This window comes from Semicossyphus pulcher, unplaced genomic scaffold, assembly GCF_022749685.1.
Source record: "Semicossyphus pulcher isolate SPU_LCO1_2020_fin unplaced genomic scaffold, fSemPul1.0.p SCAF_18, whole genome shotgun sequence".
Classification (NCBI taxonomy): domain Eukaryota; kingdom Metazoa; phylum Chordata; class Actinopteri; order Labriformes; family Labridae; genus Semicossyphus; species Semicossyphus pulcher.
Window position 1 is genome coordinate 18,647,605 of NW_027211691.1, and position 21,948 is coordinate 18,669,552.

At 40.7% G+C, this 21,948-nt stretch overlaps 1 protein-coding gene across 2 annotated transcripts; it reads right to left on the bottom strand.

Moving 5' to 3' along the window:
* Positions 1-206: 206 nt before the first annotated feature.
* Positions 207-20,764, bottom strand: vps41 (VPS41 subunit of HOPS complex). Of its 2 annotated transcripts, XM_069667160.1 has the most exons (28): positions 20,581-20,764; positions 20,183-20,221; positions 14,676-14,783; positions 13,153-13,230; positions 10,680-10,754; positions 9,663-9,725; positions 8,993-9,058; positions 7,344-7,463; positions 7,118-7,264; positions 6,966-7,032; positions 5,653-5,750; positions 5,269-5,398; positions 5,032-5,147; positions 4,827-4,945; positions 4,503-4,584; positions 4,277-4,369; positions 4,061-4,188; positions 3,007-3,151; positions 2,826-2,867; positions 2,694-2,744; positions 2,479-2,616; positions 2,344-2,398; positions 1,796-1,936; positions 1,551-1,687; positions 1,008-1,107; positions 870-914; positions 703-782; positions 207-561 (listed from the first exon to the last, which is right to left on the bottom strand). In XM_069667160.1, exons 1-28 carry the CDS (start codon positions 20,599-20,601, stop codon positions 481-483), a joined length of 2,565 nt encoding a protein of 854 aa, XP_069523261.1. In that variant the 5' UTR covers positions 20,602-20,764; the 3' UTR covers positions 207-480. The 2 variants fall into 2 exon arrangements, with proteins under 2 accessions (XP_069523261.1, XP_069523262.1); XM_069667161.1 differs by lacking the exon at positions 20,183-20,221.
* Positions 20,765-21,948: the final 1,184 nt, after the last annotated feature.

The window sequence follows — 21,948 nt, forward strand, 5'->3', positions numbered from 1 at the left end:
AGTCACTCATCAAATGTATAGTTTCAAGAACATATCGACTTCTTCTCCAAACACCAAAAGTGTTGTAAAGTTTCTACCAGATGCTCTGTGGAAAAATTGTAATCAATTTTTCTTACATTTTTAATTGACTGACTTGACAGCACTGACTTGAATTGGGTTATAGAGAAGATATGCACAATTATCAGACACGAACTAACAACAGCAGTTTTTATATGATTTTATTTTTCAGACGTTGCAGACATTTCATCACTAAATCACATTAGCGGCAAGCAGAACAAATGCAGCGCTTTACAGTAGTTAAATGCAAATATACAGAGACAATCCAATATAAATGTTTTGCATTTTTGCTAGTGTACGGTTCTGTGGCTTAGGGAAAGTGATATTCATTGATCAATTCACTGACAGCTGACAGTAAAGGGAAAGCAACAGGGGAGAGAGATAAAAGCATCGGTAATGAGATTGTGAGTGCATAAATAGCTGTTACTTTTTCATCTCAAGGATTCCACTTCCTGGCCCGCGCCTCTTCGCACTGCAGATGTTACAAAACTGCACCCCAGGAATCTGAAAGTAACAGAGACCTCAATATCAGACGGCCAAATTACGTTAGAAAGTCTCAGATTAGATAAAATAGGGAAAGATATGATGAAAAGACAATGGTGTAATGATTTAAAGTGTGTAAAGATTTGAGGGGAAGTTACTCACTGTTCCTGCAGATGGTAAACATTCCTTGTGAAACATGTGTCTGCAGTGAAACACCACCACATTAAAGGGCTTGGCCATGTCTGAAACACAAGTTTGATAGAAAATGAGCAACTTTCAAATGCAACAAATTATTAAAACACTTGGATACAACTACATGGAAAACCAACCTGACGGTAATATCAGAGCATGACACGATTCACAAATGTTCTCCTCTGAAAAGAAAACAGATACTTGTATGAGTACACTTCTTAATGACTTGATCCTGTATTTCTTGTGCTTTGTGAACGCAAGAAAAGTGCACCCACCATCCACCCGGACTCCTCTCATCTGTGTGCGGTGCATCTTCTGGAGCAGGGAGAGGGAGTCTGCTACTAGGATCTTCTTGCATCCTTCCCTCAGAAGAATCTAAGACAAGAAAAGACAAAAACAACATGATGGATAGTTTGAAATTTCATTCTTATAATGCTTTAATGTTCCCCTTAAATTAACCTAATTACTGCAAGAGTGATGCATCATTTCTAAATGGAGCTAAATGATGCATGTATTATTTTATTCTTCATGGTGAAAAGAATAAAATACATTATTTTGCACCCCCAACTGAGCGTGCTGGTATTTGTTATTTAACTCAGGCATTTAACCAACACTTGTGTTTTGAATTATTTATTGATGCTTTGATGTTTATCTTGTTATTCTTTTTATCTTTTATTTTACTGAACACAAGCTACACTCGTAACAGCGTTCACATCTGTTCTACTACTTAATCATGTAGAAGTCAAACAAGAACAAGTTTATTTCTCCTTCATAACCACTTCAGTTAAAGAACATTTAAGCTCATTTAAGAGTCTAACCTGCAGATTGTAGTCCTGGAGGATTTTAACTAGTGAGTCTCTGAGGTTTGGGATCTCCATGCCCTCCTTAATGCGATGGATGAGCAGGATGGGATCCACGTGAGTACCAATGTTATTGAGGAGGCCGGTGATGAATGCTGGGGAAAAAGCAGACACATAGAAGGCACAGGAAAAAATAATGAAAATGAGAAAATGCCAGGCAGAGAATTTGAATAACCGAGTCAATAGGAAACACTGTCTCGTACGTGGTTTGTCAATAGAGTAAGAGATGAGGTCCTCCCACAGCTCTGCATCGTCCTGCTCTTTGGCAAACTCGATGGCCTTGTCCACGTCCTCCAGCTCCTCCATGATCATCTGCAGCGCTCGTCTGCAGTTCCCCATCCTGCCTGGGAGCAACATGCAGGAAGGACATTACAAGAAGGAAGGCAAAACATAAACAAAAGATGTTTGTTTATGAATAAGTTGAAGTAGCGTGGGATCACGGGAGCTGTTGTCCTCGGCCACCACTGCTGATGAAAACCTCTGACGTGACTCAGGCAGAAATCCTGTTCAGGGCTGAGCTACTTCACGTTACATTTATTCCCTTTGAACATATCATGTCATTTCTTTCTTGTAAAACAGCTGCAAGTTATGTTCGCTAACGTAAACAGTTCGCTCCTAATTTGCTTTTTATGTAAAGTAACCTGTGCTTCCAAGGCAGCCAAATAAAAAGCACTGTTACCAGGATTTCTCTGGGTTTGGACATGGTTGGAAACACTTGGGAACAGAAATGTATCTTTAACAAAACACTTACTGAGCAGGAAGACGGTCTCCTCTACAAAGTTCCTCTGCTGACAAACCTCGAGAGCCTGAGAGAAAAAGAGGAGACAACATAATTCATGTCCTGTAGCTTCTGGAAACTTGCAGTAGGCTAACATGTAACATGTACCTTTTCGAGCGGGCAGTGCGTGCTATCTCTCAGGAAAGGCAACAGGTTTGGTCGGTCGTATTCGGCATACAGGCCAATCTGTCTCTCGTGGTATTTCTGGCCTTTGTGGTGGTCCCGCTTGAACAGTTTATGGAGGTACTGCAGGGGAAAAAGATGAGTCAAATCAGCTCAAATTGAGTGTTATTATGGTTGTATTAAAAGTTATCCACACTCACCACATGCAGAAGCTCCGGCCTGTCTGCTAGCTCTTCCACCACCCTGTCTGTCTGTGAGCAGAGAAGAGAAACAGGATCAGCTACGAGTGGATGTTCATCAGACACTTACTGAAAGACTGAAGGTTCACTCACCGATATCTTGTCTTCATTGTCCAGAAGCATGTCAACGGCTTTCTGACAGAGTACATTAAGAGAATGTATTACTTAGATTATCATTGTCTATGTCGATTATAACATTGTATAACAGATCCTACAATGACTAAGCATTAAAATAGGACATTAATCATTTTTCAGACCATGATGAGGCTTTTACCTCTTTGTCAAAGTCCATGAGGAGCACGATCTTGTCTTCTATGGAGGCGAACAGGTTGTGTTTGTGGATCAGCTGGTAAACATCTTTGTGCCTCAGTCTCAGGTAGATCTCCAAGGCTCTGTCGTACCGCTGATCATAAGTGTAGCTGCAATCAACAACACAAGTTACTTTGTAAAATTTGATTTTGCATACACTTTTTTTCGCAGTTATTTTCATGTAATTTAAAATCCTTGAACGCTAAAAGCCCTTCAGTGAATGCATCAAATATTGTGCAACCAAGATTTGTCCAGTCTTGAAATTTTGAAATCTTGAAGATTTTTATGCAAATAAACGTCTGTTTAGTCACCGTCTATCACCGAATGAGGTAACACAATGGTGACTCAGCCTATGGCCCACTGATGAAAGCCTTTGCAGTTGCAGTATATAGTATTATTACAGACTGGGTGTCTGTGGCGACATTCGCGGAAAAAAATCACAAGCGGCGCCCAGTTAGTGATGCGTTTTCCATCAGCCAGCAGTGGTTGGTCTGCCAGAGAGGGTAGGCGGAGCTAAGCGGCTGCTTTTCCGCTCTCTACAAGTGTTGCGAGTAAACAGTAATCTACTATGGCTGAACAAACACAGAAAAGATCGATGACTACAGATACAACTTCAAAAATAAGTGAAACTCCAAAGAAAAAGAAACAAACTCGACGCTCAGATGAAGGCAAACAGTCTGAAAAGGAAAGCGACCGTCAGCCAGGAAAATCAAGAGTTACAACTGTGACAAAGGGAGCCAACGGTGGATGATAGGTTATGTGGGACGTATGTGCCCATAATACCTTTTTATCATCATTAGGTGCCGCTAAATAGAACGAAACTGAGAACTTTGAGAATATCACTTTAAAGAAGTTGATTACAAACTCCAGTCTAGATCCGAGAGTTTAATCCTGATCTTTGTACTAATGTGTCTCAAATGATGCAGAAGATGTAAACTTGTTGATTTTGTTGTAATACTTAAAACTGGCAACTTCTGTTTGAAAACATCCCTTTATATAAATCACTAAAGTTCACTCACAGTTCAGCCAGCGTGGTGAGCAGCGTTCTGTTGGTGGGGTCCCTCTTCAGGTGATCGGTGACCGCCTGAACGATGGCCATGTTGTTATAAAGCTCTCCAGGCCATTCCCGGATCAGTGTGGCAAACCCCTTTTGTGGAGAGCACAGGATGAGGGACAAACGGTTAGCTGGCAATCAAACCGAAGGAAGTTTGTCACATGATGTCAGTGGACTATACCTCATAGTCAGTTTTGAGAAATTCATGCAAGATCATTTCATAGATGGCCGGTCTGAGACGCAGGTCTCCTCTGGGCAAATACTGACTGATCGCCTGAAATGAGAGAGAGGTAGAGTTTTAATTGATTAAAGATGATGCTATAAAGAGAACGTATTACATATCATACTTCATTTGTGACCACACTTCGGCTCTTTTAAGGAGCAGACGAATGGAGCCCCAAACGTACCTTCAACTGTCCGATGGTCTTGAATCTGTACACTTCATTTTCCCACAGCTCCATGTTCTTTCCAAGAACCTTCTGACACTTCCTGAATTTAGGAAAAACAAACAAGAAAATCATGCTTTATCTGCCTTTGTTAGCACTGGACATGCAAGTTCTTTCTTCACCTTAGATTTAGTAGTTTGACAAATTAGATTTTATTTTGTAACTCTGTAAAAATAAGACTTTCCACTCTTGGGTCTGTATGGTAATAATACATGTAATGTTATCCCTTCAGCAACCATGGTAACTTCAGTGAAACTAAATTTGGATCCTGGTTAAATCAGCCACCTTGCAGCGCTGTCATAGTCTCCTTTCTCCACTAAGTGGTTGATGTAAGCCATGCCGATCTTCTGCACATCGTGCCTCTTGATGTTTTTGAAGCTGATCTCTGCAGCCATCAGAGCCTCCTGTCACAGCGACAGGACACACAGTTAAACTCCATAATTGCAGACTGTAACCTTTTGTAGCATTCATAAAATCCACCCGCACCGACCTCATATTTCTTCTTTTCAAGAAGCCAATCAATATGGTCATCCTGGTCTCGCTCTTTGGCCACAACGATGTCTTTGGGACTGATGATGTAGAAGAGCGACTCTCCCTCGGAATGCTCTGTTAATGAAAATACATTCATGCCTCTTTCTGCTGACATTTGATGCTCGATGCATAATGAAATCACAGCACAGTAAAAGGCTGCGTGACATTTCTCTGAGGGCGGGTTTTATAGTCTCACCGAGGCGGTAGTCTCTGCACTCGTTGTCTTGGAAGTTGCGCACTGTCAGCGCGTCGGAGGAGATCTCCTCGCAGCTCTCAGGGAGCGGCTGGATGATGTCGAGGCGAGGCCGCGCACGGAACTCCTCATCCTGCATGCACATAGAAACACAGAGTAAAAGCATATTCTTTCGGGGCGCTGGTTTAGCTCAGTTGGTAGAGCAGGCACCCAATAATCAGAGGCTACAGTCCATGATGCATTTATCGCAGGTTGGTGCATGTCATCCCTCACTCTCTACCCCCATATTTTCTGTCTCTCTTCAGCTGTCCTTTACAATAAAAGGCCCCAAAAATAATAACAACATATTCTTTCATTAAATATATATGCAATAGAAGTCATGATTACCATGTGATCAGAGTTCTCCTTCACAAAGTACAGGGTGACGAGCTGATCTGCCAGAGGTGCCAGGCCGCTGATGAAAAACTCAGTCTCGAACGCCGACACTGTTTGAACGAGACAGAAAGAGAAACCAAACAAGAGGATCAAATACACTTAAAGAAATTATCTTCCATCCATCCATTATCTACACTAGAGATAGACCGATATGGTTTTTTCAGGGCCGATACCGATACCGATTATTGGTAGTCAAGGAGGCTGATAACCGATGTTTGAAGCCGATATTCATTTGCAGTAAAGTGAAAATATTGGCGTCAAAATTTTGAATAATACAAACTCCAACACTTAACTTGTTTAAATGCCTTTATAACCAAAAATAACCCAGTTTTAAATTGATCTCTTATCTGCCGTCGGATTAAAAAAAAAGGCAGATGCCGATATGCATCAAAATGCCGAATATCGGCGCCGATAATCGGCCCGGCCTATCCCTAATCTACACTGCTGATCCTGTTCAGGGCTGCAAGGGGGCTGGAGCCAATCCCAGCTGTCGTTGGGCGAGAGACGGGGTACACCCTGGACTGGTCGAGACAAACAACCTTCCACTCTCAAATTTGCACCTACGGGCAATTTAGAGTCAGAAAGGATCTCCTTGTAGTAAATCGAATCCATTAATAGGTTGGGAACAAGAACAAAGTGGTCACATAAGAACTTTCTTTATATGTCTTTCTGTATCTTCAAGACAGCAGCTTTTTAGGAAGAAGACAAGGAGCCATGTTCTTATCGACTTCTGCTACTCATCTGCGTTGTTAAAAGGATGCTGCATCATTATCACCAACATAAATACCTTTGCTGCCTCTTGCTGTATTTTTATTTGTCTCATTTAATTCAAGGCTTAATCCAAAAAGGGGCAACTGGACTTGGTTGAAGTTCTTGAAGGTTCTCATTCGAAAGGCTTCTTCAGTTCAGAGCTAGAAATATGAGCCTCTGTAAGTCATTAGTATGCTTATAGATGTGTAATCGCAAGGGAGAGTCGTCCAAGCTTCTTCGTCGTTGTAGCTCCGTCCTCTAGTCAGTTCAGAACTGAAGAAGCCTTTCGGATGAGAGGCTTAAACGTCTTCAAGAACTTCAAGTCCAGTTGCCCCTTTATGATTCACTTTGAATTACCATGACCTGGATGACTGAGAACCTTTACAGAGACGTCTCATCTAGTTTTCATTCTTGTTCCTGTTTCCTGCTCAGGCTTTATGCTGTAAAGGACTTAGTAATTTAGCTAAAAAGTGCTCTATAAGTAGATTTATTTCAACATGCAGTGTAATTCATACCGATCTCCACATAGCGGCTGGGCAGATCTCTCATCTCAGTAGGATTTCGCTCTTTCACAACACAAATCTGAGGACAAATAAAAACATAAAGTGAACACTGGAACAGCTGGTTTTTATGAAGACTGATGACTTTGAATAGAAGAGCATCACACCTTAATGGAAGTGCCCCAGCCGACGATGAGGGTGGTGTTGTCTTTCCAACACAGGCTGCAGGGGTACATGTCTGGCCTCAGGCTGACGTTATCCCGCAGCACATTAGTGATCCGCTGCTTCGTGCTGATGTCATAGATTTTAACTCCCTAACAAACAGATATGAGGTCAAAAAATAAGGCTTCACCACAATGTTCTGTTTATCCGGGTGCGTGACCGAGCACTCACCACATTGTTGGCCCAGGCGATGAGGTTAGCTCGCCACTGGATGTTTGTGATGGAGCCCTCGCCTTCATGCAGAACGGACATCTTCCAGCGATTCAGCCAGTTCCTTTCATACAGAAGCAGCTTTAAAAGAAAACAGGTAAGCAGTTAAACCAAACAGTTGGCTTCTCAAATGAACAGAGTGCAGTCGCGCCGCCCTGCCTGCAGAGGGCAGTAGATGAACATGACATCGCACAGGAGCAGCCACACGGCAGATGTGTGTGGTGAGATGATAAAAACTGCCTTGTAGATTTAAGCTGGAAACTTTCTTGTAACGCCGCAATTGATGAAGTAAAACCTGATTTAAGTATTTTAATTCCACTTCAGAGCATTGAGACACAAAGACAATGAAGACAAATTGTTCACAAGACTCCACGTGAGTGAGAAAGCTGCACATTAGCTTCACATTCAACGGCGGAAGAAGTCATTTTACAGTTTATATGCTTCAGGAAATTTGCAAGAAGAAGACATGAAGAAATAAATTATAAGCTGGATTTTTCTGGATGTTTCTTCCTGCCATTGTGATTTCTACTGCTTACACAGAATTGTGCAATTACTGTAAGCATAGAGACAAATTAACACATTACACTTTCCTGTATACTTTAGATGTCTGGAAGCTCAGTGAGACTGTTGTGTGAGGTTGCAATGTGGCATCAAGGAGGCCGCAGAACTACTTTATAAACTGCTGTTTAATGCTCAGGCCTTGTATTGTACGTGCCGCAGAGGACAAAGCCTTTCATTCACATTCCCCGCATTGTTACTGTCCTTACTATATAAACTGATACAAAAAAGAGCATAATATTACCAAGGATGCCGAGAGAAGGTTGTATAGGCTCTTTAATTCAGCAGTTGGGCTATGTTAATAAACAGTTTGCTCTACAAAGAGATGATATGACAAAAGAACTGTGGAGACAAAATTGAATTTCCTTTGACAGGATGTGGCTCCCGTTGAGGCTTATTGATTTTCATCACAGGCACATTGTGGAGGCCTTCACAACTTGGAACTGAGAGGAATCAGCGGCAATTGAAAGAAAATGGCAAAGTAACACTAACAATGGGGTTTCATAAAAAAGTTGTTTTTCGTCGACCCTGTTGTATAAATGTCAGTTTACTTTATTTATGGAAGGTTTTCATCCATGACGCCACTTCTGAGCTGCTCCTGTAATTGGCATGTGGTAGAAGGTAGGTGCATTAACACCAAATAAACAAATCTAATGTCTATACCACTTTCACCTTCCGGAGTGACATACCTACCAGAGACAACTTTCAGGAAATAGATCGCCGCATGGGCCCGGAAATCCTAAGACTATGTTGCCTCTTGATAATGACATCTACTTGCTGTGCTTGTGAAGCATTGCCTTTCAAACACTGTTGAGCGAACAGCACTTTGTGAAAATGGGCAGCTCTCCCCAAAAGCACTCCAGCAAAGAGACAGAGGAGTAAGAGCCTTTCACACCAGACAAAAGGCCCGTGCGTCGCCTTCAGCCGGGCCAAAGTGGAAAGGTTTGCAGGTTCCGGTTTCAACGGACACAATCAGGAGGATTTTTTGTGGCAGGAAATGTCGAAAGCTGTACATAATGACTGCACAGGTAAAAAGTAGTGCTCGAACCCACCTTGTTTCCCCCGGTGACAAACTGTTTGTAGTTTGATCTGGTGAACTGAGGGTGTAAAGCCACCACCTGCAAAACAATACATGAGTGGCAGCTTAGACTGTGAAGGTTTCATCATTTTTCAGCTTTAAAACTATGTTATATTGCAGGTAATCAAAACAGATGCAAGTCAGGACACTTAAAGGGGCCGTATCGTTTAAATGGATATTCTCACATTTTGCATGGTTTACATGTTTGGGTGTTTATTGTTCACAGTGAAAAAGTGAAAACTGCATTATTCCGTGTTTTTCCAGAATGACATGTTTAAAAAGGTCGCCTCTGAAACGGGCCGTTCAGAACAGCTGCAGGTTTCTACGCAGAACCTTGGCGATTCTGGCTCGTACATATAAGGCCGAATAACCGATCCTAGAGCAGCCATGTTTTCCACAACTTTGGAGTGACAGTGCAGTGTGGCCCCTCCCCTACATGGGATCGCACACTTGGGGGAGGGGCTACGCAGTCACTCCAAATACCAAAGGTGGCTAAGATCTAACCTTTGAATGGCAAAACGGCTTGTTCGTTTCAGGAGGAAAATATGTATAAATATGTATAAACAAAACACTTTAGAATAACAGAAAATCGACTGCATAGCTAAAATACGTCCACGTTAGGAAATACATTGAAATGAACTCACTTTGATGGGACAGTCAAAGTTCTCATGGAAGCCCTCTCTCGTATACAGTCCGAACACTTGAACCTGAAACAGAGATGAGACGGCAGAACGGAAAGCGAAGGTGAATAACTCAAAATGTCTCCTTTAATTGCTGCCTCTGCAACTATCCGAGGCCAGCGGGGGGAATTGTGGTCAGAAAAAGACTTTGATTGGCTCCCTACTTCTCCGCTGGGTCACCAATTAGTGGACAAGTTGATTCTTTGAACCCTGCAGGGTTTAGAAACACGAGACCTCATCTCGGACTCGACCACAGTCGGCTACAACAAACCATAATGTACTATTAGAGCACATGACACCGGGCCTAAAAAAGTAGGGGAATAAAAAAAGTCTGATGCAATCTGTTTTTTTTAAGCGCACCAGCGATTAAGGATTAAGTTAGATTTCAAAGGATTAACAGCCAAGTGAATTGGTTGAGGGCAACAATTGCTATAGCATTGATTTTAATTGTCTGCTCCACTTTTTTGTGCGACAAGATCTCGCTTTTGCCACCAGAGTGCTGGAAGTAAGAGGGGGAGGAGGGGGGTGATATCAGAGAGCATATCTTTACTTAGAAATCCATGAAGGATGGTGGTAATGATGAGTAGAGACAAGATAACAGCAAGGTGGAGAACATGGAGAGGGTATCCATAGACGGCTGATGGCTGACTGACAGCTCAACGGATCTGAGTGCAATCCTTTCCCCCTACTCTTCAAAATTGGTACAAGCTTTTTATAAATTCCAGCATCATGAAAAAAAGATGGGCTTATGTGTAGATGTGGTGATGATAAAACTTCAGATTAATGCTTCTACTGCCGCCTTAAAAATTCTCCACCAAACACTTCAGAGTTCCACATCATTAGCATAAAGTTTGATAAGATAAGTTTTATGTGAAGCTGAGGATGAATTATAAAAGATGAGGAGCACTGATTGTTGATTTTTTTTTTTATCCGGGAGGCCCAGGGATCAGTAACCGGCGGTGATGAGCAGAGAGATCTCACCTTCCCATCCTCGGAGCAGATGCCCACATGCTCTCCACTTTCATCCAGACTGATCTGGTTGATCTTCACTGAACTCTGCGGAGACACAATATCAAGGCATCTCTTTTTTAGAGACAGGCGAATACATATCTCTGTGGCTTTCCAAATGATGCTGCCTGACATTTAAGCCCACTAAGTGAAAAGACAATGCAAAAGTTGGCACTCCCTGTCCAAACCACAGAGACTAAATCACATATTTGTTGCCCAATATCACCAAAACAACAGCATCTGTCACAACAATTAAAAAAGTTATTTTTTTTTTATAGGTATTTTTAATTGTTTGTTTGTAATTTCCTGGATGACTCATCCTGCACTTGGGGGCGTGTACTAATCTTTCATCCAATTAATTGTTTTCGTCAATTCTTAAATCCCTCCCCCTTTACACACAGGACCTACTAGCTAGCTAGCAGTAACGGGTTGTTCATGTGTCCAATGTTCCCACATTTCGCAATATTCTATATTATAACACGGCTGTCTTAAATACTCGATTCTGATTGGTTAATTACGGCATTCCGAGGTCTGTTATTTCTCGATAGCAGACCGTTGTTATTAAGAACAGACCATTGCTTGGAATGCGGCTCCAATCACTCAATCCAGAGGACTAACTGTATTTCGCTAATTGCTTGATAAATTAAACATACAGATAAATGTTCATCATGCAAAGTAGCTGCTCTGTGGTCACTTTTAGACACAAAGTAGCAAGAGTGCAGGAGAATGTTTGGGTTGCTTGGCAACAACAGCCAAGTTTCAGTCAAGTTGTGGAGCTAGTTGAGTTGTTGATTATTACTTTTTACTACTTGCCACTTGTATAACTGTTGTGTAAAAGCAATCTCACACTCGAGGTCGTACTGTTGAACTGAATATTAGCACCTGCTGCCTTGTACCTATGAATCACAGCAGTGCTGATATTCAGTACATCACTCCCTCTCGTGTGATATTGCTTAAATATAGATTCAGTAATACACTTGAAACGCCAATAAATATTCCTTCCTGAATTCTTGTTTTTAAAGGAAACGCATAAAAAAACAAACAGCACCCTGCTAGCTGTTTCATGGAACCTTTATATTTTAGACACGCACGACACTAGAGAGCTCTTGAGACAAAAGGATCAACCAAATGCCATAAACTATGGTCAATGTTAATTAAACATCCTCCCAAAAGGGTCTTTGTATCTTATATTTACAATTCTCCATTAGATTAGGTTCACCAGGGTAATTGACACACATAATAAAATTATTTTTATGCTTATCGCTGATTTCAGTCCGGCTCATTTAGAATCTGTGTCACAAGTCCATCAGGCAGAACTCAGCTGTGTCTCTTCTGTGAAACACCGTCTTTGTTTCTTTCAGGTAACGACTGATAACTGGCAGTAAGTTCTTTAGGTGAGTAGCACTTGAATCAATGTGCTCAGCAGGGACACTTCAGTTAGAAGCACCAGTGGAGGTACAGTCATGTAAAACTGCCCCTTTGTGCCGGCCGAATCAGCCTTGATTGCCGAACGTTTTTTGACTCGCAGATTAAATTATTGTTCAGGTCAATTCCTCTCCTTCGATAAAGTGAGAGGATATTAATACTAGGGTAAGTTTAGTAATGGGACCGAAACAGATTGCTGTTTATTAATCTAACACGTAAATGTCTCTATGCTAGCTAACATTAGCGCTTCTGCTGGTTTTTAGAGATTTGACAGAACAATAAGGAATAGTTCGGCATATTGGGTTATATACTTACCGCTATATGTTTTTTGTTTTTTTTACAGGGAATTATGCTAATAAGATCAACAAAACTCTTACATCCAGCAGTTATATAACTTATCTTGGCATGTAAACTTTAAACAGGGGGACAGCTAATCTCAGTGTTAGCGAATGATAAGCGTGGATACTGTGGATTAGCTAAAAACTACAATTCGAGAAAAAGACCTTCCTTCTTTTGGTAGGGTACTTAATAAAGAAACAACACAGGACAACTAAAATTAAATGGCTTTAACATATTTCTTTCCTAGCTTAACACAAATAAACAAGTCTACAGTCGTGAAAGGAGCGCTGAGAAGCTGTTAGCGTAAAGCTTTAGCTAGCAGGGAGCCATGTCATGACAATGTTAGCATACTTATGCTAAATTAGTTAGTATTAATAAAGATACATTTAATAACATGTAATGTTTACCATGTTTATTATCTTAGTTGAGTGTGTAGGCATGCTAACGCTTGCTAATTAGCATTAAGCACAAAGCAGAGCAGAGGCTGTTTTATATGAAAAAAAAGTATTGGACAGATTAAAGTAATTTTGTGTTAGTATTAATTATTCATTAGTATTTCATTTCAGTTCATTAGTATTATTATTAACATAGACATTAGTCTTAATAATGGCTTAAAGTGAATCACATGTTCCAGTAGGCCTGAATAGCTTTGGCATTGTAATCTGATGGATTATGTACTCACTATTTCAAACTTCTGCGTTACATTTCCTTGGATGTCCAGCAGGAAGACCTTTCCAAAATGTGTACCTAGGGCAAGGAACTGAAAGAGGACAAATGTCATGTAAATTAAACCAGAAGACATTTGAAACAAATTCAAGATTTTAAGGAAAAAAAATCTGATGAAGGCTGTGGAAGGGGATAAAAAATACTTCCTGGAGCTGGAGCGAGCGACTTGGGCAGAGTGGGGATTGGGTGGGCTTGGAGGCAAAACTGTGAAATTGCAGGGGGTGGTAAAGCCCTATTTATTAAAGCATACAGTGTGAAATGGCATTTTTTCTCCCTTCAAATTAAAATGCTTAAGCATAATAAATGCACTGTACATCTGACTTCTTCCCATGCTCCCCATGCAACCTAATCACCTCCCTGCCCAGCACAGAGCTATTATTTCTACTGAGCAGCAACTGGTTTCTGTTGTGTGCTTCAACAAGAGTGCATGTGTGAATTTACGTGTGTGTGTACGTGAGTCCACTGGGACAAAAAAATTATAGAAACGGGGGGCTTTTGGCATTAGATTAAGTGTGTGTTCTTCCACCCCAGCCCCTGCTCCATGCCCTCCTCCTAATCCCCCTCCCTTCTAGACCAGCATGTGGATGTGCGGCGAGCCCACCATGCTTCAGTGCAGTCTATAATGAAATGCTTATATTTACAGGCACAGCTGAGCATGTCAGACAGAGCCCCTGCAATCTCCCCAAATAAAATAACCAAAAATAAATAAATAAAGGGTTCAACCTTGTGAGGCGGAGCGACTTTTAAAGGGATTTATCAGAATGGAATTGTTCAAATGAAATTCCGATTCAGACACTTAAAATATGAGGCAACATAAGGCAATATGTGCTGTCGGTGGCTTTAAGGCTGTGGGAGTTTGCCTCGGCGGAGGGGGTCGGTGTGACCACACAGGTAGCTGGATGGCAGGAGGTACACAAGCACAGAAATCCCAGGAAGAAAGACAGTCAGATCAAATTTAGAATTTCAGCAAAGCAACGTCTCTCGCTGTGGCAGGGTTGCTATTTTGAGGTTAAAAAAACAAGGGGGACCAAATCCTCAAAGTAAAAATAAATAAATGAAAATCAATAGCGGTTAATAAAACATCAGGTGAGAAGACATAACTGGCTATGACTTCTTGCTCTGCTCAGGCGTGCATGTGTGCCTCTGGTGCCACAACGATTAACCATCTCACAGAGAGTGGCCCTCTTAAAAAATATCAACATTCGACAAAGAGTGGAGAGGAGCGAAAAATATGTAAGAGTGGGAATAAAAAGAGGGAAGACAATGGCGGCTGGTGTCTTTTGATGCACCTCCCTGAGAGGAAAAGCAGGGGGAGGTGAGAAAAGAATGGGCTGCCTCTGCAGATTGAACAGAGGGGATGAAAACCAACTTTGAAGAGGACATCTCTCAAATGTGTACATGAATAATGTGAAATGTGTGTTTGAGATGGGCAGACTGGAGATTGAAATGTCCTTGTGGTGTGTGGATTATAACCTCTACCTTGTCATGGACGGTCATACAGCTGGCTGCATCCTTCTGGAGGATTTCCGTCACTCCGTTGGAGAGCCTCTCGTACTTCAGCTTGGGCTCCTCCTCGCTGTCCTCCTCCTGGTTGAGAAGGTGGACTTGTAAGGTGGGCTACATTACATACACATTACATTACAAAAGCACGGTCTCCTCAAAAAAAACATCGTAAGAAAAGCCATTAAGTAAAACAAGTGAGAATCAGGGGCTGAAACTACTTAATGTTTCCGATTCAAGTCCACTTAAAAGGGGCTCTATGGAATATGGTGCATTTGAGCAATGTTTTTTGCAGCTGTGGCATTGGTCGTTCCTCAATTGGAAGGTTGGCAGTTCGATCCCTGACTGTGACAGTCCACATGTCGAGGTGTCCTTGGGCAAGACACTGAACCCAAAATAGCTCCGGAAGGCATAGCTTTCGGTGTGTGACTATCCATAGATCCTGATTGGAGATTGGCATCGTAGACTCTGCCATCAGTGTGTGAAAGGGTGAATGTGACATGTAGTATAAAAGCACTTTGAGTGGTCAGAAGACTAGAAAAGTGCTATATAAAGGACAGTCCATTTACGGTTTAGGCTTGGGTTCTCGATTTGTGTGTTTGGTTCATGAGGACGCATGGACATGAAGATACATTTTTCTTATTATCATAAATTGTTAATTATATATTCAACAGAATTCTGGAAGATCACCCAGCTCTGTAGTATAATTTTCTTTTTTTGCTAACTAAAAGTTAATGTTACAAAACATTGATACTGCGATTTATCGTCATCCTGACTCGTGCAATGCAATTATCGATAGGCTGGCGCCAAATATCAATAAGACCCCCTCCAGTGAAAATCAAGTGTTTAACCGTGTAAACATCTCCATGTGGTGTTTTTCATGAGCTACAAGACATATCAGGGACAAGCAGTCATCTCCATGGCTGGGCCTGTCTGCTTTTAAACTGCAGTGTACCAAGGACAGGCTGAACAACACGTTTTCAGATTGGCAGGTTTTTGACGTCACAAACCTCAGGAGCCAATCCCGTTAATGGACGGGGTGAAGCTATGCATATCATTATGTGTAACCTATGGCAACCACTTTGGCGATGCGCAAGGCAGCTGTAACCGTCATCGCAATTTTTGCAAACTCACAACTGACAACTAACGTTAAAGGGGCGGTTGGAAATGTGCATAGTGGGCGGGGACTATGTAGATTGAGGAATTTTTAATGAGGGAGAAGGAGGAGATGCCTTGGAAGGTAATCAAACGTATTTTGCCAAAAAAACATATCAGACACAATTTATTATTTCAAGCAGAGCATTTTATATGTCTTAAATATGACTGGAGCTGCTCTTTAAGTTAAAAAAATATAGTGCTCTAAACAGATCTCCCTGCCAGTTGGACTCACGCATCATTGTTTCATCTTAAATCTTAAGTTCTGTGAAACTGACACCAAAATTGCAGTAAATAAATACATTATTTCTGAACTTTAGCTTTTCAGGTGCATTTCGTATTCTTCAGTTAATCAGATATTGTGATGCATCATTATAGGATTCTCTTGCAATTAATGCAGAATCGCTGTATCGTGATATATTGTTATCATAACCCACGTATCGCGTATCGTATCGTGAGTTACCCTGCGAATCCCACCCCTAATGTAGATATTATGTCCTCAATTATCTTCTTTTTACTTACTCAACATCCACTTTGCTTTTTATATGACAATATAATCCTACTGTTATATCAAGAAAACAAACATTCACATGTCTTGTGTGTATCAGGAGAAATATGCACAAACACAAATTTCCATTACCTCGCGTGAAATGCAGCATGAAGTATTTTTTCATCCCCGGTGACAAACACGAATTTAGTCATTTTATAAAGCAAACTTAGGGTATTCTACTGTGTTACACTTTTTCTGCGTGAGCCGACATTTGCGGCCAGTCACAGCCTGAATATTACCCATAATTCAGTTTATAACCAATGCTGCACAGTCTGTGGCTGCCCAGAGGGTGCATCAACTCAAAACATTGTCTGCCATTATGTGCTGCTGGGTGGGAGGTGGGGGACAATAGCGTGGAAAAAATGTTATTTTCAAAAACAATCCTTTCCCACTCAACAACGCCATATCCAGGCTATTTCCTGTGTATTCTGCTTGTGAGATTTCTGATGCGAGGGCATTTGTCACGGGTTTAACGGTGCATCAAACAACAAAGGCAAACTTCATCCCCACAGAGAAACTACCCATTTTCAAACTTTCGCCATCTCTTGTGAGTTCTCTTTTGTTTTGCCAACTACTGAGTTGGTCTTTGTGTTGTAGCCATTTGTGCCACATTTAACAGCCTGAACCAAGTCTTCTGTCTACAATGAGGAGTCCTCTTTCAATTATACTCCTCGCTTTCTTTCACTTTCAAACACAATGTACAGATGGTTGACAAATAATAGGAAAAACCTCAATAGATGAGAGAAGAAACTTGACAAACACAGGTGCTTCTTTTGGTGGAAATAATGTGAATACTATGGCCTTGAAGGAACATTTTTTTGACAAATATTGAATTGATTGTCAAATATTTTAATCGCTTTTGGTGGATTTTAAAGAAACTCTCCGTTACAGCCTCTTAAATGTGAATATTTAAAGAAAAAGGACCTTTGGAGACGCCACCTGACCGACATGATACACCATTTTCTGACTTTTTATAGACCAAAAAACTAATTAAAAGGGCCAGTTCGCCAATTTTCAACCTCAGTCCTATCATGTTATTATGGGGAGCTAATGCCATTATGGCTATCCGCTTCTCCAATGGGCCCTGGGAAACCTCAGCCAGATGACGTGTTTTACGTAGTCTGGCGGAGGTTGAGCTTGCTAAACTACACTTCCTCAATCTAGGACGCCCGCCTCTGATGTCATGTCTCGATTAAAATCGTCAGGTTTGAAATGTGGACTGCAGGCCTGAAGATTTTTTAGACGATCCACCGGTATATTCTCGTCGTACTTCGGATTCTGTACTGCTCTGAGCCATTGCCTGCAGTGATCAACGTCCTTGACTGGAAAACAGTTGTATTTCATTCCAGCGTCTCTTGCTGGGCCGTTCCTTTCAGAGGGAGGGGCGCAAAGCATGCTGGGTGTTGTAGGAATATAGAATGGGCGAAACCACGAGCTGTTTGTACAACTTTCTCCACAGCTATGGCGCCAATTTCAAATATTATTGCTTCTATCGACTACAGAGAACACCAGCTTTGACTGACAGTAGCTTTTTACAGGGGAGAATTGCTCCTTTAAGTTATCGAGAAAATAAATGAAAGATTATTTGACAATGTAAATAGTTGTTAGTTTCAGCCACACCTAAAAGACAACTGATCCCAGCCCCCTCTTTAACACATGAGAGATTTTGCACAGACATGTAAGACAGTCTTTTCTTATGAGGACACCTTTTTGAATGTTTTAGATAAAAACATTTTTTATGAGTTAAACTCTTTCAACCTTTGTGTTCAATACCTTGTGGTTATAATAAGATTCTTCACATAAACAAGAAAGACTACACTACTTACAGATGTGTGTTAAGGCTTTATCTCACTCAATATTGAGTAAACAATAACTCCTCTCCGCCCCACACCTCAGCATGTTTTAATGACTAAAACACTTTGCTGCTTTTTGGTAGTGTAGCCATCATATCTGTGGTGGCTAGTGCTTTCCTGTTTGCTGTTGTGTGCTCGGGCAGCAGGCTGAGGGCAGCTGACGCCAACAGACTGAACAAACTGATCTGCAAGGCCAGTGACGTTATGGGGGTGGAGCTGTCAGGGATGCTGTCAAAGTTAAGTGTCATCTTGGGCAATGTCTCCCACCCGCTCCATGATGTGTTGGTTAGGCACAGAAGCACGTTCAGTGCAAGACTCAATCCCCCAAGATGCACCACAGAACGACACAGGAAGTCATTCCTGCATGTGGCCATCAAACTTTTCAGCTCATCCATCTGACTGTCTGACACTCAGACTCCTACTTTAAATGTTACATTAAATGTATACAAGTCACCGCAGGTTGTTAGACTAAATGTATACAATTCAGTGTGTATATAATTCACAGTTTTTACATAGTCTGTATGTAGGCCTATAATTAACATATTTTACTCTATTTATATTTTCTATATTTCTTCATACGTCTAGTTTGTATTGAGCAACTGCAATGCACAAATTTCCCCAATCAAAATGTCAGACAACTGTTCACCTAGTTAAAAAACTGAACTATTGTCACCTAAAATAAAGTTAGGAATGGATACATATCATGTTAGTGTAATGAAAGAAGTAAATAGAGAAATGAAGAGTAAAAATCAGGAGGATCCTTATTGGCCGATGATTCGTCTGAATCCCCGGTGTGAATATGTCAAGAAAGTCTGATTCGTGTTTCTAGTAGTAAAGTGATTAAGTAGTTTTTCAAAAACTCATTTACCATACTATTATTATGTTTCCTCTACTATTAAAGGCTTGTTCCACTGCACTCCAAAGTTAAAATAAAAGGTCCTGCAGGCATCAAAACAAGCCCAAGCAAAACCACTCACCGTTGGCTTTGACTGTATCATGTTATTACAAATCAGACAAGACGGGCCAAATTACAAAGCCAGTAAAGAGTACGCCTCTGAGTTTCAAGATCCACAATTTTGACAAATTGTTACACTACTCTGGTTTTCTGCAAGTAGCAGAGTGTAGAGCACACACGCTCTTACTCTAGGGAGGCTGTTGACAATCAGGTAACACCAGGCAAGCTACATTATACTTGAGAATTTTAAGAAATTAGTTGCAGCCACTCGAAAACACACAATCCCAGAGTCCCTTGTGCTTGTTTCTCAGTGAGTGTTCATGTTTTACAGTACAGAACACTCTGCAGAGACAGAAAACAGGATGTAGGAGCTCTTTCTATTTACAAGTCTGGAGTTTTCACCTGTTTCCCTCTGCCCACTCTTAACTGTTTCTTCTGAGAGGTGCAAGCATCCACTGCAGCCTTTCCCTGATATTTCATTCTATTCTCTGCTTCCTATAAAGACAATCTCCCCTTCCTGCCAAGCTTATGTGTAAAGCTATGTTTTATTTAGCCTACTTGTGATTCTCCCAAGCACAAGTGTACTTTAACATGCCCAAGCTCAGTCATAATATTGATGGATCGGGAAAGCTATCTGTAATTCATGAGTGTTTGACACCTCTCAAAACTTGACAAAGATCCCTCTGGGATCAGACTGTGTTGATAAAGGCAGGCTATGTATTAAAGTCCTTTCAGTACGCAGCAAGCTTTATTTGAGTTCAAAAATCACCCATGCTTGACAGAACTATGCACACCCCTGTCATGGACAATATGATGCTGTTGATTCATCTCAACACTGACATACTGGTGCAATATTTTAGGTGCAACTTTTCACACAATCTTAAAAATACATCTATCTCTCCTTCCTCTCAAACTTTGTCTTTTTGTATTAGAAAGAAAGAGCAGCACAAAGTGATGCTTAAGTGTTTCTTACCTCAGACTCATCTGTGAATTCCTCACTTGGTTTTCTGTCCTGAATAAAGGAACATTTTGAAAGGACTTTAACAATCTGTGACTTTATGTCTGTCAATATTACAACACCAAAGCATACAGTAGTGGCATATTAATAGCTTGCACAGACTCTGGAGACAAGCCAGGGCAACACAGCTAAAATGTCGTATTTACAAAATGCATCATACAGATATCAAATCCATGCAAAACTATTATCACATCGCAAATGTATGCTTTCTATACGACAGAAACAGCTAGATTGCAAGCTAAATGAAACCAACGGGCGGTTGACATTAATCCCATATCACAACTCTAATATATTTTCTTGGGTTTGCGTAAAAAACATCAACATTAGCCAGCTAACGTTAGCATGATGCTTACCTGCTCCTCCACTTCCGCCATTGTAATGCGCTGTATCCGAACAGAATGGTTGTGATATTTCAATACCTGTGTAGAAGGTGCATATTAAAGGTCTAAAATACCGCTGTTAGGTTTGTTTCATGTCAAAATATCTTTAAACAAAAAATTGATGCTTGTTTTCGAAGCCTGCTTCTTCTGTCATAAGTTAAATCACATGACTGAATCAAACCCGCAAAGCACCATGGGTATTGAAGTGTTTCTGACAGATGGAAGACGCCGGCCGTTGAAAAGAAAAGTTATATCAATTAACGGCAGGTGAGACCATAGTGTTTTCTTGTCGTGGTATTTATATGTTTCCAAAGCTTTTCCGCCAGTTGGAGTGGCGTTTGCTCGTTTTTAACTTATAACAATTCAATTCTGCTCATGTTTAGACATTTAACTAGCAAGTTGGTGGAAATGAGTTCATTTTTAAACTGTATACATAGCCTAACGTTAGCTAAATTAACTTTAGCCGTTAGCATGTTTCCAACACGTATCACATGTGCGCCAAGTAAAGGTTCGATATTCCTAAAGCCACAAATCAAACCTTCACAGAGGTTTTATCAGGCAAACTTAAACAATTTGAACGGGTGCCAAACACAGTAAATTAACTCATGACTTATAGCCTTTAAAACTTTCTACAAATTGATTAAAACTGTGAATGGCTGCTGTGATGGAAGAAACTACACTGGTGGAAAAGTTTAATACATTTAAACTGCTGAAGTATATTTTTACGTACTTCCTGTGCTATTTTTGAGTAAGCCTATTTCATTTATTTCACTTTTTAGTTACAACTCACTGATATTGTGCCTTTTAATACACTTGATATATGTGACAGCTAAGTTAGTTACTTTGCATGATAGAGATTTTCCATACAAAAAAAAACACATGATAAACATGAAATGCAATGCATTTTTATAATGAACAATTTAGTGTTATATTATTAATTCATAGTTTAAAACAGCAACTCCCAATTAAAATAAAAATAGATTTTTTTTTTCTAATTTAACCTTTATTTTACCAGGAAGTTATCCCATTGAGATACAAAATCTCTTTTACAAGGGAGTCCTGGCTAAGACAGCAGCATAAAAAGTTTCACATACAGAACAGACAGACTAAGAACAGCAGCATGAAAAGTTTCACATACAGAGAAAACTACTGACTAAAACAAGCAGAAAATTAATCTAACAATAACTTAGGCACATTCAGCAATAAGACAGGTGCATTCACTAATCAAATGATCCTTAATTCTGTTTTTAAAGTCTTCCAAGCTAAAAAATACTCCAGTTTAACCTGCAGCTCAGACCAAGATGAAGGAGGAAAAACCCTAAAAGCACTTTTACCAAAGAC